Raw genomic sequence first — 14,046 nt, 5'->3', positions numbered from 1 at the left:
TCCATCGAGAAGAACAATGCCTAGAAGCCACATTCAGCTAAAAAGTTACCTATTTTCACTTGGTATCAAATCGGCCAAAAAGAATATCAGAATCATATGTTCCACACCACACTAGATTAGCCAGGAAGCTATGAACTTTTCAAAATAAGAAAACCAGGACAATGAGAATTAACACTAAAACAGGTCATAGCTAGGTTAGGTCTGCTGCTAAGCAAGATTGGTGATCCATCATCACCCGCTTGAACTCTTTTTACTCACGTTGACACACAATCTAATGACCGATATGCAAACCAAGAAGTATGGCTATAAAAACAGAAATTGCTATCTAGTTCAAGCTCTTTGTCATAAATCACTGCGACCCCCTGAGGAGGCACTCCTGAGATAGGAACTTACAAGTTTCTTGTGAGCTCTATAAGTTCTTCAAGCAATAAATGATATAATACATTAAGTAAAAAATAAATATGGTTCTCTATTCAGTCTTTACAGCATACTAGATGTGTTACATTTGCTTGATAAAATAAATATATTTCATGTTCAGTCTTTAAATATCCTGGTTTCAAATCTCTATATGTATATAACGATAAACATTCATGCTCTATACTATGTGTTATCTTGTGTGATCCGGAACTGGTACATTAGATTACCTTGACCTTTTCCACTATTCATTTTCGTAGAAAACAGACTAAGGAGGAGACCTGGATTCAGCCTCGGTCAATGAACCTTTCATGAAAAAAGAGTCCTCAAAATCTTCGAAACCCTCTTTGCACATAATCTTCAATCCAGCACCAAGATTTACGCAGAATCTTCAACATTCATTCTGCAAGAAAAATTATGATCTCCAGACATGCAGGAATGGTAACCAGCATCGGCTCGAAACCGGGATAAGGACGTGTTACATTTGATCAAATCAAGCAAGAAGAAAATTTATTGATGAGTGGATAATCAAATTGCATCATGCTGGCTAAAAAATTCGATGATACATGGGTACACCTGTTCAGCTGCCTGCATATTTTGGGGGAAGTGAATAATGGCAACATCAAATAGAAAACTTGAATCGACAGCAAAGTCCATGAGAGTGAATAAAAGAAAGGGAAAGAAAATAATACCAGCCGGCCCCCAACTAAATCATAATGAGCGTAATGTGTATCAAGTTTATGCAAAACTGTGCCTCACACTATTGAGGACATATTCTATTTATATTGGCAAAAGATTAACTAATAGATCCGATTTCATAGGAAACTAACGAAGTAAGCCTATTCTTATGGCATGACTAACTTCAAGCTATTCTAATGGATTGACCAATTCTAACAGTCCCCTTCAATCCCAACAAGTCTTGTACATGTTGAGATTGTTACAATGTGTAGTAAAAGGAGTTTTAGACAGTGGTTTTGTCAGGATATCAGCTACTTGATCACTTGATGAAATGAACCGAACTTCCATTGCTTTACGTGCTACTTGTTCTCGAACAAAATGAAAATCAACTTCAATATGTTTCGTTCTAGCATGAAATACTGGATTTGAAGTTAAATATGTAGCTCCGAGGTTGTCACACCAGAGGCGAGGAGCCTTTGATTGATACACGCCCAGTTCCTTCAGTAATGACTTGATCCAAATCATTTCTGCAGTAAGATTCGCAATGGCCTTGTATTCTGCTTCGGTGCTTGATCTTGACACTGTAGCCTGTTTTCTGGAACTCCATGAGATTAGATTTGCTCCAAGAAATACAGCAAAGCCGCTAGTTGAACGTCGATCATCGGGACAACCAGCCCAATCAGCATCAGAAAACCCCGACAACATCATGGTTGATTTCTGAATTTTCACTCCTAATGCTAGTGTGCCTTTAACATAACGAAGAATTCTCTTCACAGCACCCCAATGAGCATCAGTAGGTGTATGAAGATATTGACACACTTTATTGACAGCAAATGCCAAATCAGGCCTAGTCATTGTCAAATATTGTAGTGCTCCCACTGTACTTCTGTATTTGAATTGTTCTTCAGCTGATAAGGGTATTCCTTGTTCTCTGAATAATTTTTCAGCAGAACCCATTGGTGTAGACATAGGTTTGCATTTTTCCATGTTTACTCTTTTCAACAAATCTAAGGCATATCGTCTCTGTGACAGTATGATACCATCTCGTGTTTTCTTGACTTCAATACCCAGAAAATACTCAAGACCACCCAAATCTTTTACTGCAAAATCTATTTTCAATTTCTGAATCAACCTTTCGGTTGCTTGATCAGAGGAGCTCACAATAATTATATCATCAACATAGATGAGCATATAGATAGTTATCTCTCTGTTTTTGAGAATAAAAAGAGATGAATCAGCTACTGAAGCCTTGAAGCCTAACTCAATAAGTTTTCCAGTCAACCTTGAATGCCAAGCTTTTGGGGCTTGTTTCAGGCCATAAAGGGCTTTCTTGAGCTTGCATATGTAATTCTTTGGTTTGGCTGAGTCTTGAAATCCTGGTGGTTGTCGCATGTACACTTCCTCTTTCAGAATTCCATGCAAAAATGCATTTTGGATATCAACTTGTCTCATATTCCAGCCCTTGGTTACTGCTAGCGAAAGAATGACCCTGATTGTTGACGGTTTGATCACAGGGCTAAAAGTATCAGTGTAATCAACACCAAATCTTTGCTTGAATCCTTTGGCAACTAATCTTGCTTTTAATCTTTCAACTGACCCATCTGCTTTTCTTTTCACTTTATACACCCATTTACTATCAATGAGATTTATTCCAGGTTTGGGTGGAACTAGATCCCAAGTGGCATTTCGTTTTAGCGCTGAGAGCTCATCATTCATTGCTCCTCTCCATCTTGGATGTTGCATGGCTTCCTGCAGGTTTCGAGGTTCAGTAGCAGTCTCTATGATCGGAGTTGTGATAGTTACAGCGCTTGCGAATTTTCTTGAGGTTTCTGAATATCTGATAGTTCCATCAGTGAATTGTTTAGCTTGTACAATGTTATTTCTCAACCTTGTTCGCATTGGATGTTGACTAGCTGCTTCAGTTGGTTGATCAGACACATGTTCATGAGTTTGGTTTTGAGCATTGATCGAACTGCTCTCAGCTTCATATTCTGCAATTTCCTCTGAACTTCTTGTATTATCTGCAGAAGATAAGCTGACACCAGACAAGTTGTCACTAGCAATATTATCAGTTTGACCATCATTCATATGGGAATTACTAACAACTGGTTCAATATCTGTAAGAGCATTTTCAGTGTAAAAACTAGCAAGTTTGGCTAAGGCTGGAAGTAGAACAGGATGATGTGGATTTGTGGTTTTGTTTGGTGGCTTAGATTCTTCAAAAGGAAAAATATTTTCATCGAAAACCACGTCTCTAGAGATGTAAATACGTCCTGTACTTCTATTTAAGCATTTATATCCCTTATGAGAAGAACTATAACCCAAGAATATACATCTAGTAGTTCTGAAACTCAGTTTCTTGTTGTTGTAAGGCCTTAAATTAGGCCAGCAAGCACAGCCAAACACCCTAAGCATGGAGTAGTCTGGACTTTTACCAAACAATTTATGAAGTGGTGTGTCTTGTTGTATGGTTCGGCTGGGCATTCTATTTATAAGAAAGCAAGCTGTGTTGAAAGCTTCATCCCAGTAGGATAGAGGCATGTTGGCTTGAGCGAGTAAAGCAAGGCCAGTTTCTACAATGTGTCTGTGTTTTCTTTCGACTAACCCATTCTGCTGGTGTGTGTGAGGACAGGAGATATGATGTTCAATGCCTGTGGATTTGAAATAATTGTGTAACCGATGGTATTCACCCCCCCAATCTGATTGGACGGAGCGAATTTTGGTATTTAGCATAGTTTCAACATGTTTTTGAAATTGAAGGAACACAGACTCAACATCAGATTTGCATCTCAGAAAGTAAATCCAAACATAACGACTAAAATCATCAACAAAGGAAACATAATATTTGGAATTATTTACTGACGCAATGGATGGACCCCATACATCAGTGTGAATTAATTGAAGGGGTGCTGTAGATACATGCTGAGAAGAACCAAATGGCAATTGATGTGCTTTCCCTAATTGACAAGCATTACAAATTGAGGAAGAGGGAATATTAGTATCTATAGCTAAATTATTATCTTGTAGAATTCTAATGGTAATTGGAGATGCAGGGTGCCCTAGCCTTCTGTGCCATTGTTCTTTCGAAAGTTTGGCTGTCAGCAAGGCTTGACTGAAATTATGCGGTAGAACGTATAGGCCATTCTTACATCTACCGTGGAGCAGGAGTTTCTTCGTGACTCGGTCCTTAACCAAAAAATAGTTTGGGTGAAATTCTACAACAGCATTATTATCAGATGCTAGTCTTTGTACTGAAATTAGGTGCTTATTGATTTTAGGAACATATAGGATATGTTTCAGAACAAGAGATGAACCAGAAATTAATGAATTCCCAATATGAGAGATAGACAAACCTGCGCCATTTGCAACCTGAATTTGGTCGGTGCCAGTGTAGCGTTCTCTGGTGGTAAGCCTCTCTAGGTCATTGGTGATATGATCTGTGGCTCCAGTGTCAACATACCAGTTTGTGTCACTAGTGTATCCACTGGTTGCCAAAGCTGCTTGTTTGAGATTATTTTCGGCTTGATATGCCTGATCAAATCTGTGCCAGCATTGCAAAGCATCGTGATTGGGCTTACCACAAATCTGACAGACAATGCCTGAGCTGCTTTGTGTCTTTGATGGTTGACGTCCAGGATTGTTCACAGTACGCCTTGATTGTCCATGACCACTATTTAACTGACGACTACGACCGCGACTACCTCGACCTCCATTGGCACCTCCACGAATGGATATCCTATTGACATTGTTAGCAGATGAAAGTTGCTCAAATGTACCCTTACGCAAGTGCCGCATCTCATAGCTCAGCATGTGAGCATACACGTCGCTGACAGTGTATACATCTGTTCTGGTTGTAATGCTTGTGACTAGAGGATCATAATCTGGACCAAGTCCTTGCAGCATGTAGGCGATGAGTTCTTCATCCTCTATTCGCTTGCCAATGGCAGCAAGTGTATCACCAAGATGTTTTACTTTACGAAAGTAGTCAGCAATTGTCATGTCCTTTTTCTGGATAGTAGAGAGTTCCATACGGATCTGCATTGCTCTTGCTCGAGATGTGGAAGCAAATTGTCGCTCCAGCGTAATCCAGGCTTCTCGTGCAGTGGTGATTCCAACCATCGTGCTGAGAACCTCCTCAGTGACTGATGAGTTGATGAGGCTGAGTACCAGCTGGTCCTGGGGGTACCAGACTGTGAACTCAGGGTTGATGATAATTTTGCGATTCCCTGTTTCTTCATTTGGTTCAACGGCGATCGTCTGGCTTGGTGCAGGCATGGATCCATCCACAAAACCAACAAGGTTTTGGCTACGCAAGTAGGGAAGGATTTGGGTGGACCACAGTAGATAATTTTCTTGTGTAAGCTTAACACTAATCACCTGACTGATCGACGGAGAAGACATTGTGTTGTTTGGGATTGACATGTCTAACAGCAGAGGCTATGGATCTCGTGGATCTTATTTCGGCTCTGATACCATATTAGACGAACACGACTCTCCACAATGGTATGATATTGTCCACTTTGAGCATAAGCTCTCATGGCTTTGCTTTGGGCTTCCCCAAAAGGCCTCATACCAATGGAGTTAGTATTCCTCACTTATAAACCCATGATCATTCCCTAAATTAGTCGATGTGGGACTTCCATCATCCAACATGTTAGACGAACACGACTCTCCACAATGGTATGATATTGTCCACTTTGAGCATAAGCTCTCATGGCTTTGCTTTGGGCTTCCCCAAAAGGCCTCATACCAATGGAGTTAGTATTCCTCACTTATAAACCCATGATCATTCCCTAAATTAGTCGATGTGGGACTTCCATCATCCAACACCTCCCCTCGAACAAAGTGCGCCTCCCCTTAATCGAGGCTCGACTCCTTTGGAGTCTTAGTCATTTTTGACTGCCTTCGAGGAGGGGCTTGGCTCCTTTTCTTTAGGAGTTCTTTGTTCGATATTTGAGGATTTGAGGATTTATCAATCTATTGGCACGACTAAGTTTAGGGCATGGCTCTGATACCATATCAAGTTTATGCAAAACTGTGCCTCACACTATTGAGGACATATTCTATTTATATTGGCAAAAGATTAACTAATAGATCCGATTTCATAGGAAACTAACGAAGTAAGCCTATTCTTATGGCATGACTAACTTCAAGCTATTCTAATGGATTGACCAATTCTAACAATGTGGACCTCCTGGTTCTCCAAAACACTTATAGGTAACCAGGTGCTCAGGAATAAGCTTTGCAGTTGCTGCGTCATTGGAATCACCATAAGCAAGATGGAAAAGATCTTATAATTATGAAGATAAGAAAATTATATTGCACATCAGTGCTCAATGAATGTACCTTCTACAGCTACAGGTGGACAAATTAGATCCTGATCTCCAGCCAGCGCTAAGACTGGTATGTTACATTTATGTATATGGTCCTTGTAAAAAAAGGTATTACTTCTGTCTCGTAAACCATCCTCTCGAAAAGCAGTAGTAAGTTGTATGATGAGTTTAGCGGGAATGGTACCTGCATTCATAGATGAACTTGACTTGATAGTTGTATTATGAGCACGAGAAAACAACAATAGTAGATAGATGGAGTTTTTGGCCAGATTTGGTTCTCCAGTGAACTAAAGTTTCAACAACTGAAATGAAAATCAGGCATATTTTCCCAACATTTTTTTTTAACATTACTTAAACTTGCAGTGAGAATATATAAATTTCTTGGTGTCAAACAGACTTCAAAAATACATCGAACATGCCAAGGAGCTGCCATGGTTTTTACAATAATAAATCCTTAATAATTGACTTGCGTTATAATAACCCATGTTCAATCCTTATTCAAGTATCAGCAAGACTCTTAGAACGACTAGATGTTTCCGTTTCTGCCCTCTTTACGCATAAAAAACTGATTTCCAAACACGGTTGCTTTTTTTTGAAAAAAAGAAAAAAAAAAAAAAGAAAAAAAAAGAAAGAAAGAAACAGCCATTTCCATACACTTTAACTCAAGAATAAAACTTCATCAAAATGAACTTGAGGATTATTTTACCCAAAAAAAAGAACCTTGTAAATGATCCAAGAACTATATTATCAATATTACCTCGGTCCTTATCCAATTTCCTCACTTCCGACATCCCACCAACAATAGTTGTATAAAAATAAAAACATCCCACCAACAATAGTTGCATAAAAATAAAATTTACTTCCAAATCTATTTCATAGATGCTCCTCTTTGTGTGTTCTGTTCATCAATGTGTGTGCTTTGTCCCGGAATGAATAGGAATTGGAGCATTCAGGATTTGCTGGGAAGAGGTATACGACTGGAAGCACGGGGATATAATTTGAGCATAAATCTTACTTATAGAGAGGTGGAACAGTGGTTTCTCAGGCTTTGCTGGGATGAGGTCTTCAACTAGAAGCATGGGGGTACAATTTGAGGAGAAATTGTACAGATAGACAAGGTAGAACAGTGGTTGTTCAGGCTTTGCTGGGATGAGGTCTAAGACTGGAAGCATGGCGATATAATTTGGGGAGAAATCTTATCGATGGAGTGGTGGAACAGTAAAAAATTCCCAAATAAGATTTAGATTATTCCTGTGGGAAATCTCACAGAGTAGCATCAACATCCATGATGTCGACGAGAAAAGAAGTCCCTTTGCAGCTCTATTATCTGGTATGCTCTCCTTTTGTAAAAAGGATGCTTAGACTCGGGACCATCTCTAATTAACCACTGCACTTTTGCATCTCACCTCTAGAATTGCCTTCTGGCATTACTCGATTGGCTGCCAGCCCAAACAGGTCCATATGTGAGAAGCCTACTCTCCATATACCTTGATCGAGAAGGAAATCTTCAGCTTAACTTAATCTCGGTAGGGTTCCAGTTGGGTATTCTACGTCTTGATAGGAATGACAGTCTTCAACAGGAAGTCAAAATCCGATTGGAAATTCTTCAGTCACCTAATTTTTAGTTTATTTTGGAGTCAATTTTATTATTGTTCGTTATTCTTTCTTTTCTTTTTTTTTTTTTTTTTTTTTTGATAACTAGGAGTTGAAGCTTTGCTCCCCTACACTCAGGGTCACCCAACTTGTCCCAAGGCCACACCCGGGTACATCAAGGGTTTTTGGTATTAAGTTCATCTCTTGGAGTAAATTTTATGCTCCTACCAATTTTTACAGCTTCTTTTCTATGTGCTAACTGGAACCCCTTTTTAACTACCTTGGCATATGGGCTCTTTGGGCTATCCTCCCTATCTTGTAATTCCATTCTATCAATGCACCAAAATTGGTTTCTCATCTTGTTCCACAATTGGTGGTCATTTCATTCATCAATGATATATCTTTGATGAAAGGGCATACAAAGATCCTACAATAAAGCACACCACCATAAGAACCAACCCTTTTCATGAAAAGGGAAATGAAGAAAATCTCACTGATCATATCCCTAATGTCCCTCAAACTAGGAATCAGAATCATGAAAAATAGACTATTTGGTCGTTGAGGTTTCAAAATCGATTTTCTATAAAAATTCCACTTATGCTCTATGAGATGGTTTTGATTTCTATTAGGTTGTAGTCTCTGAAATTTGAAAAATAGTTCTAATTAGTCCTCTAATTTAATTAAACTGATTCATATCTGACCTATGGAAATATAATTTGATGATTAAGTTGTGGATTCAATTAAGTTAATAAGGCAGTTTTAATTGTAGTGGAAAACTGCATATATATTGCTCTCTCTTTCCTCCATCTCCCTCTCCTTTCTCTGACTTCTCATCCTTCTCCTCTCCTCCTCCTCCATGGACTCTGATGTGGAAGCTAAGCTCAACTTAATGTAATTAGCAACTTAATATCCCCACCATCTTTTTAGTAGATCAACTAAGCTCAAGAACTACTTTGGAACTATCTATCTTTTTTCCTTTTTAGCAAATAATACACCTTGTCAATTCAATATATCAAGGTGGAATCTCTTTACTAGTTTTTTTTTTTTTTTTTTTTTTTCTTCCTCCTTTAAAGAAACCATAAATGAAAGGCCTCCTTGCTTCCACTTGATAGACCAGTTGCAAGGGATAAGTTGTAAGCAATACCACACAACAAAAGCATGCATTAAAGCATTCATGCTACAAGAAGATAAATTAAGAAACTTCATGCATGTGATATCATCATAGACGATTTTTCTAAATAAAAGCTAATGGAATCTCACTAAGGAGAACAATTTAAGAAGGATCACTTACAGAAGTTGTTCAAGACGAGTTTCTTTAACATTTCAGGATGCATCATATCTTCTGCCGAGATAAGATTATTTAGCCAAGACAAGGCATAAGGAGGACACGATGAAAGAGGATATGAAGCTGATAGTAGAGCTCCTAATGGAACAACTGGAACATTAAGAGCCTGTGCAGGATCTGCCTGTAACCCAAATACAGTAATATTAATGCATAATCAAGAAATTCATGGATTGTTGAAGTGTTGAATTAACAAAAATAAAGACTCAATCAAAGATATTTGCTACCATTAAAAATTTATGGGTCAAAAGACGTTTGCTAGTTACTCAGTTGAAAACATTTTAGCTAGCTTCACTCACAAGGGGCAATAGCAATTTCAGGGCTGAATTTGAAGAAGTATAGTCAAGGGATGACGCCATAGTAACAATAGCAGCCAATCTGGGGTCTCGTCCTTCAAAACCTATAAAAGAACATATAAATGTATAAGAAATTTCTCATTCCAGATAACAGAAAGAAAAAAAGAAAGTAGGGTAGCAATGCACAGTAAATGAAAATTTCTACCCAACATAAGTAAATTACATATTAAAGATCTTTTCTTTTCTTTTCTTTTTTTTTTTTTTTTTTTTTTTTTTTTCTAGAAAGAAAAAGTGGGATTTCATTGATGAATGAAATTACACGTATTAAAGATTGTTAAGGGATAGGAACAACCTAGCAAATGCTAAAATTGAAGAACACCAATGATAATAAAATCACACATCTTACAACAGGTAAAATATAAAAACTTAGCTTAACTGACCGCAAAAACTTAAGATATACATCTAGTAAGTTTAAGAATTTCACAAATAAACACCACAAAATACTTCAATCATATCAAATGAGGCATAAGAGAAGCAGTCATCCTGTGCTCATCCTCATTATATGCACGAATATCAACAAAAATGTAATGCAAACAACACTCAAAAGAGTCAATAGTTTAGAAAAGAATTTGATAAAAGAACGAAGCTCTAGACTAAAGATTTTTAATGGATCAAAATCTTCATCACAAAAGGGGATATAATAATGTCATTAAGACCTTTCCTTCCCATTCCTTTGTTTACTTTGAAGAAGGTCCCATTTTACTTTTCTTCTGCAACCATGAAAATGGACAAACAGTTATACCAATTCTTATTAATCGTTCCATCTGCCAAATGATTAATGGCACTTCCATTGTCTGCTTGAACCTTAACATCTAATCTGTGTTTCATATGCTAGCATCTTTAGTATGTAGAGATAATGTTTATAAATGATCTTGGCCAACAATTATAGTCTTGCTTTACATGCAGGTAGGCTAGTATGAAAATTGTTCATAGTAGTAATTTATAAAGCACATCGAAGGATAACCAACTAAAAAGGGCTGAATACCAAAGAGAGTTTAGAGTACATGAAGGCATGCGTGTTAGAGAGAGACAGAAGGGAGGGAGAGAGGTAAGGGTGCAACATTTGCATAAAATAAAAGATAAAGCACAATAACTTTTGAGGGTAAAACAAAGTATTCATAAATATAGCATTTAGTCACAGAAAGATGAAATGCACGAAAAAGTACAAGACTTACCATAACGAGAAAGTTTTGCATAAAGCAAGATACCACCCATTGAGTGCCCAACAGCAAGCAATTTACCATCCTTTGGCTTGCATATAGCTCTGATATAATCAATCTGCAAATGGAAGTCAACAAATTTTAAATCTCGGTGACCATTAAGCAACTTCACATTTATTTATTTAAAATCTAAGATGATATCGGTGAGATCTAAAAAGTTCAAGTTCATTTCAGAAACTAGCCACATTTAGTGACAGAATGACTACAAATGACCATTTCAACAAGATAAAATGTCACCTCACCGCAGTAGGTATATCCTCCAGCAGGTGATGATCAAAGTCCCAGTCATACTTTACAATTAAATCAAGTTGTTTCTGAAAATCTTCAATCGTTGAAGAAAACCGATCTTGCAAATTGAACAATGGAGGTGAAACAGATCGTTGACCGTCTTCAATAATCTCTACAAGCCTTTGACTCAAATCCCTGATCTGGCTACCAATGACTGAGGTCTGTCCTGTTTCCAACAAATTCGAAAGCCCTCCCCTCACCTCATTAAAACGTTCAGATAATTGCGAATTAACTAAAAGTTTTGAAATTTGATCAAATAGTTTAGCAGACATAATCCTTGATTGACCTTCACTAAGAAAGCCAGATAACCGTTCTGACAGACGCATAAAAGTTTCTGTTAACTCTGAAACCAAACTCGACTCATCCCAAATTGTTGTTATTCCTATGAAATCTTCTTCTTCAACAATAGAAAAGTCTGATTCTTTCCCATTGATGCCACTTTCTGATTTTGCAAGTTCATTAAAATCTTTTGTGGACTCTACTGCCACATATAAAGATCCATTAATTTTGCTCTCAGAGACTGCTTCCATTTTCTCAGATTTAACTTTAGCTGAATGTTCAATTTCTTTCAAATTTGGTTCCTGCAAGCTCAATCCTGCGCCTCGAACTTCTAGAATCCATGTATCATACCCCTGGCCAGACATGTACCGTGCAAAAGAACACTGCCAATATGAAAACAGTACATGAAAGAAAGGATCCTATGTCAATCCAACAAGGCTGAAAAAATCATTGTTGTCATCTTTGAAAACATTAGCACAGACAATCTGATGGATCAAGAAAAACATGACTTTGCAACTTTTCATAGCATGAGAATATGACCAGTATGCACAAAGAATGAAAATAGACAACAGAGGAGAAGAGAGAACCTGGCATTAAACGCAAATGCCTGATACAAAACCAGGGAACAAAGTTTCAAAGTTGTCTGAAAAAACATGTAAAAGTAGATAGTGAAATTGACAGTGATGTTGAATCTACAGGAATTTTTGGCTTACAAGGAGAACAGAAAAGTTTGTTGACAATGAAAAACCCAATCGAAGTACAGTGAGTTTCAAAATTTAGTTACCTAGCACTTTCTGGTCGTGTTTTCTTTTATAATTATCCAACCTAAGATTCTTATTTTAAAATGGATTTGTCTGCAACAACATCATACATTACTAACTATGCTACTACACTTTAGCTAAACAAATTTTGCGACAGATGGAAGTGTTTGATACGTTTGCTTTCCGTTAAAGAAGCAAGCAGCAAGCAGCAAGAGAAGGGCATCAACCACTAAGTAGAGTGAGAAATATAATTCCGCAAGGAACCAAATAAATTTAAAGCTCCAAAAAATCTTCTTGGCTTGGATGTTATATCAATTCGCAGGAGAACGTATTAATATAGTAATCTACATTAATGGCATAGCAACCATAGAGCATTTACAAATCAGAAAAGACCATAAAAACCAAAACCACTTATGAATACAGCTACAATTCTTAGCACAAAAAAATTTACCTCAGGAGCGAGATCATAACCAATGGCATTAGTCCCAACTCCGGATAATAACAACATCGGATGATTCCTCGGAGGCGCCTGTTCAATCGCGCATCACACAAAAAAACAATTCAAACCTAAGCGCCTACTTACTCACATAGTAAATCAAAATCCACAAATAAAAAACCGCAAGTTCTCATCTCAAGTCTCGAAGAGTTCGAAAGGAATTAGAAACGACCTGAGGGGAGGGATGGTAGCGCCAGAGTGCAAGCCTCCAGTCGGAATTCGGAACAGAGACATAATGAAGTTCATCAGCCGTACAAATCGACTGCTTATCAGGAACTCTCACAGCAGCAGCACCAGTGGAGAATGCTCTCAACTTGAAGCACGGGAAGCGAAGTTTACCTGGAACAGCGGCAGTTCGCTGGAACTTGAGATTGGAGGAGAAGGAGCTGAACGTGGAGGATGCGATGTGATAAGCAGAGAGAAGATCGGATTGTACCGTCGCCATCGCCGGAGACGGTTGCGCGAGGGATGCGGAGTGACGTCACCGACCAATGCGCTATTTTATATTTTTCTTGTCGAGTAAAAGAACAATAAAATGAAGACGAGTCTGTGTTTTCCTTAATTCTTTTTTTTTTTTTTTTTTCTTTTTTCTTTTTTTTATGGCCAAAAAGAGATAGAGACTTTAGATGGCCGCCTTTTCACGTTAAGAATCAAGTTGACGTGGACTTCCTCTACTGTGTACACGTGGCCTCCCAGCAGCCAACACGGAATACCATCGTTCTAATCCATTTTAACTCGGTAGAAGGAAGATTAAAAAAACGAAGTAATCTTATTTACTTACCTCCCTCAGTAAATTAAATTTACCGAGTCTCTATGGTAGAAAAGGTTATTTATCATTTTATACCGTTTATAAGCCCAAATAATTGCAAGATTAAACAAAATTAAATTATTTTGCCATCTTGAAATATTCTTTTAATATTTATAATAATCTTAAGAGTAGGATAAAGTTGGGTTGGTCAGGTTGGTCAAGTTGACCCGACCAAAAAAATGTCAACTTGCGAATCGACTTGAATTTTCGATTTTTCGAAAACGCAACCCAACCGAAACAGAAAATAAATCTAACTCAACTAACTTTTAGAGGTTGGATTATGTAGTTAAGATTGGTCGAGCTCTCAGGTCATATGAGTAGCAATCGTGGAAGATTACCTATAGTTGAAGCATATAATACTCTAGCCACGTGATCGTGTCAATAGTGATTTTTTCAATGAGTTGTGACCGCATTGTGTCGTAACTCTCGTGACCAAAACCTCTTATCTCTTTTTTTTATTATTTCTTTTGGCTCCATG

At 37.8% G+C, this 14,046-nt stretch overlaps 1 protein-coding gene and 1 non-coding gene across 2 annotated transcripts; both read right to left on the bottom strand.

Annotated features, from left to right (window-relative positions):
• Nucleotides 1–377: 377 nt before the first annotated feature.
• Nucleotides 378–13,319, bottom strand: LOC111808492 (uncharacterized). Its single transcript, XM_023694497.2, has 10 exons — nt 12,933–13,319; nt 12,716–12,793; nt 11,179–11,886; nt 10,892–10,994; nt 9,660–9,760; nt 9,310–9,484; nt 6,439–6,609; nt 6,281–6,343; nt 1,107–1,144; nt 378–1,002 (listed from the first exon to the last, which is right to left on the bottom strand). The coding sequence occupies exons 1-10, from the start codon at nt 13,203–13,205 to the stop codon at nt 943–945; spliced, it is 1,770 nt and encodes a 589-aa protein (XP_023550265.2). The 5' UTR covers nt 13,206–13,319; the 3' UTR covers nt 378–942.
• Nucleotides 4,890–5,025, bottom strand: LOC111780755 (small nucleolar RNA Z247). The gene has a single exon (XR_002812898.1). It is a non-coding gene; the product is annotated as a small nucleolar RNA Z247 (small nucleolar RNA).
• Nucleotides 13,320–14,046: the final 727 nt, after the last annotated feature.

This window comes from Cucurbita pepo, chromosome 13 (genome assembly GCF_057944985.1).
Source record: "Cucurbita pepo subsp. pepo isolate OVF chromosome 13, ASM5794498v1, whole genome shotgun sequence".
Taxonomy (NCBI): Eukaryota; Viridiplantae; Streptophyta; class Magnoliopsida; order Cucurbitales; family Cucurbitaceae; genus Cucurbita; species Cucurbita pepo.
The sequence above is the reverse complement of the archived record's forward strand: the minus strand, read 5'-3'. Positions and strand labels throughout refer to the sequence as shown.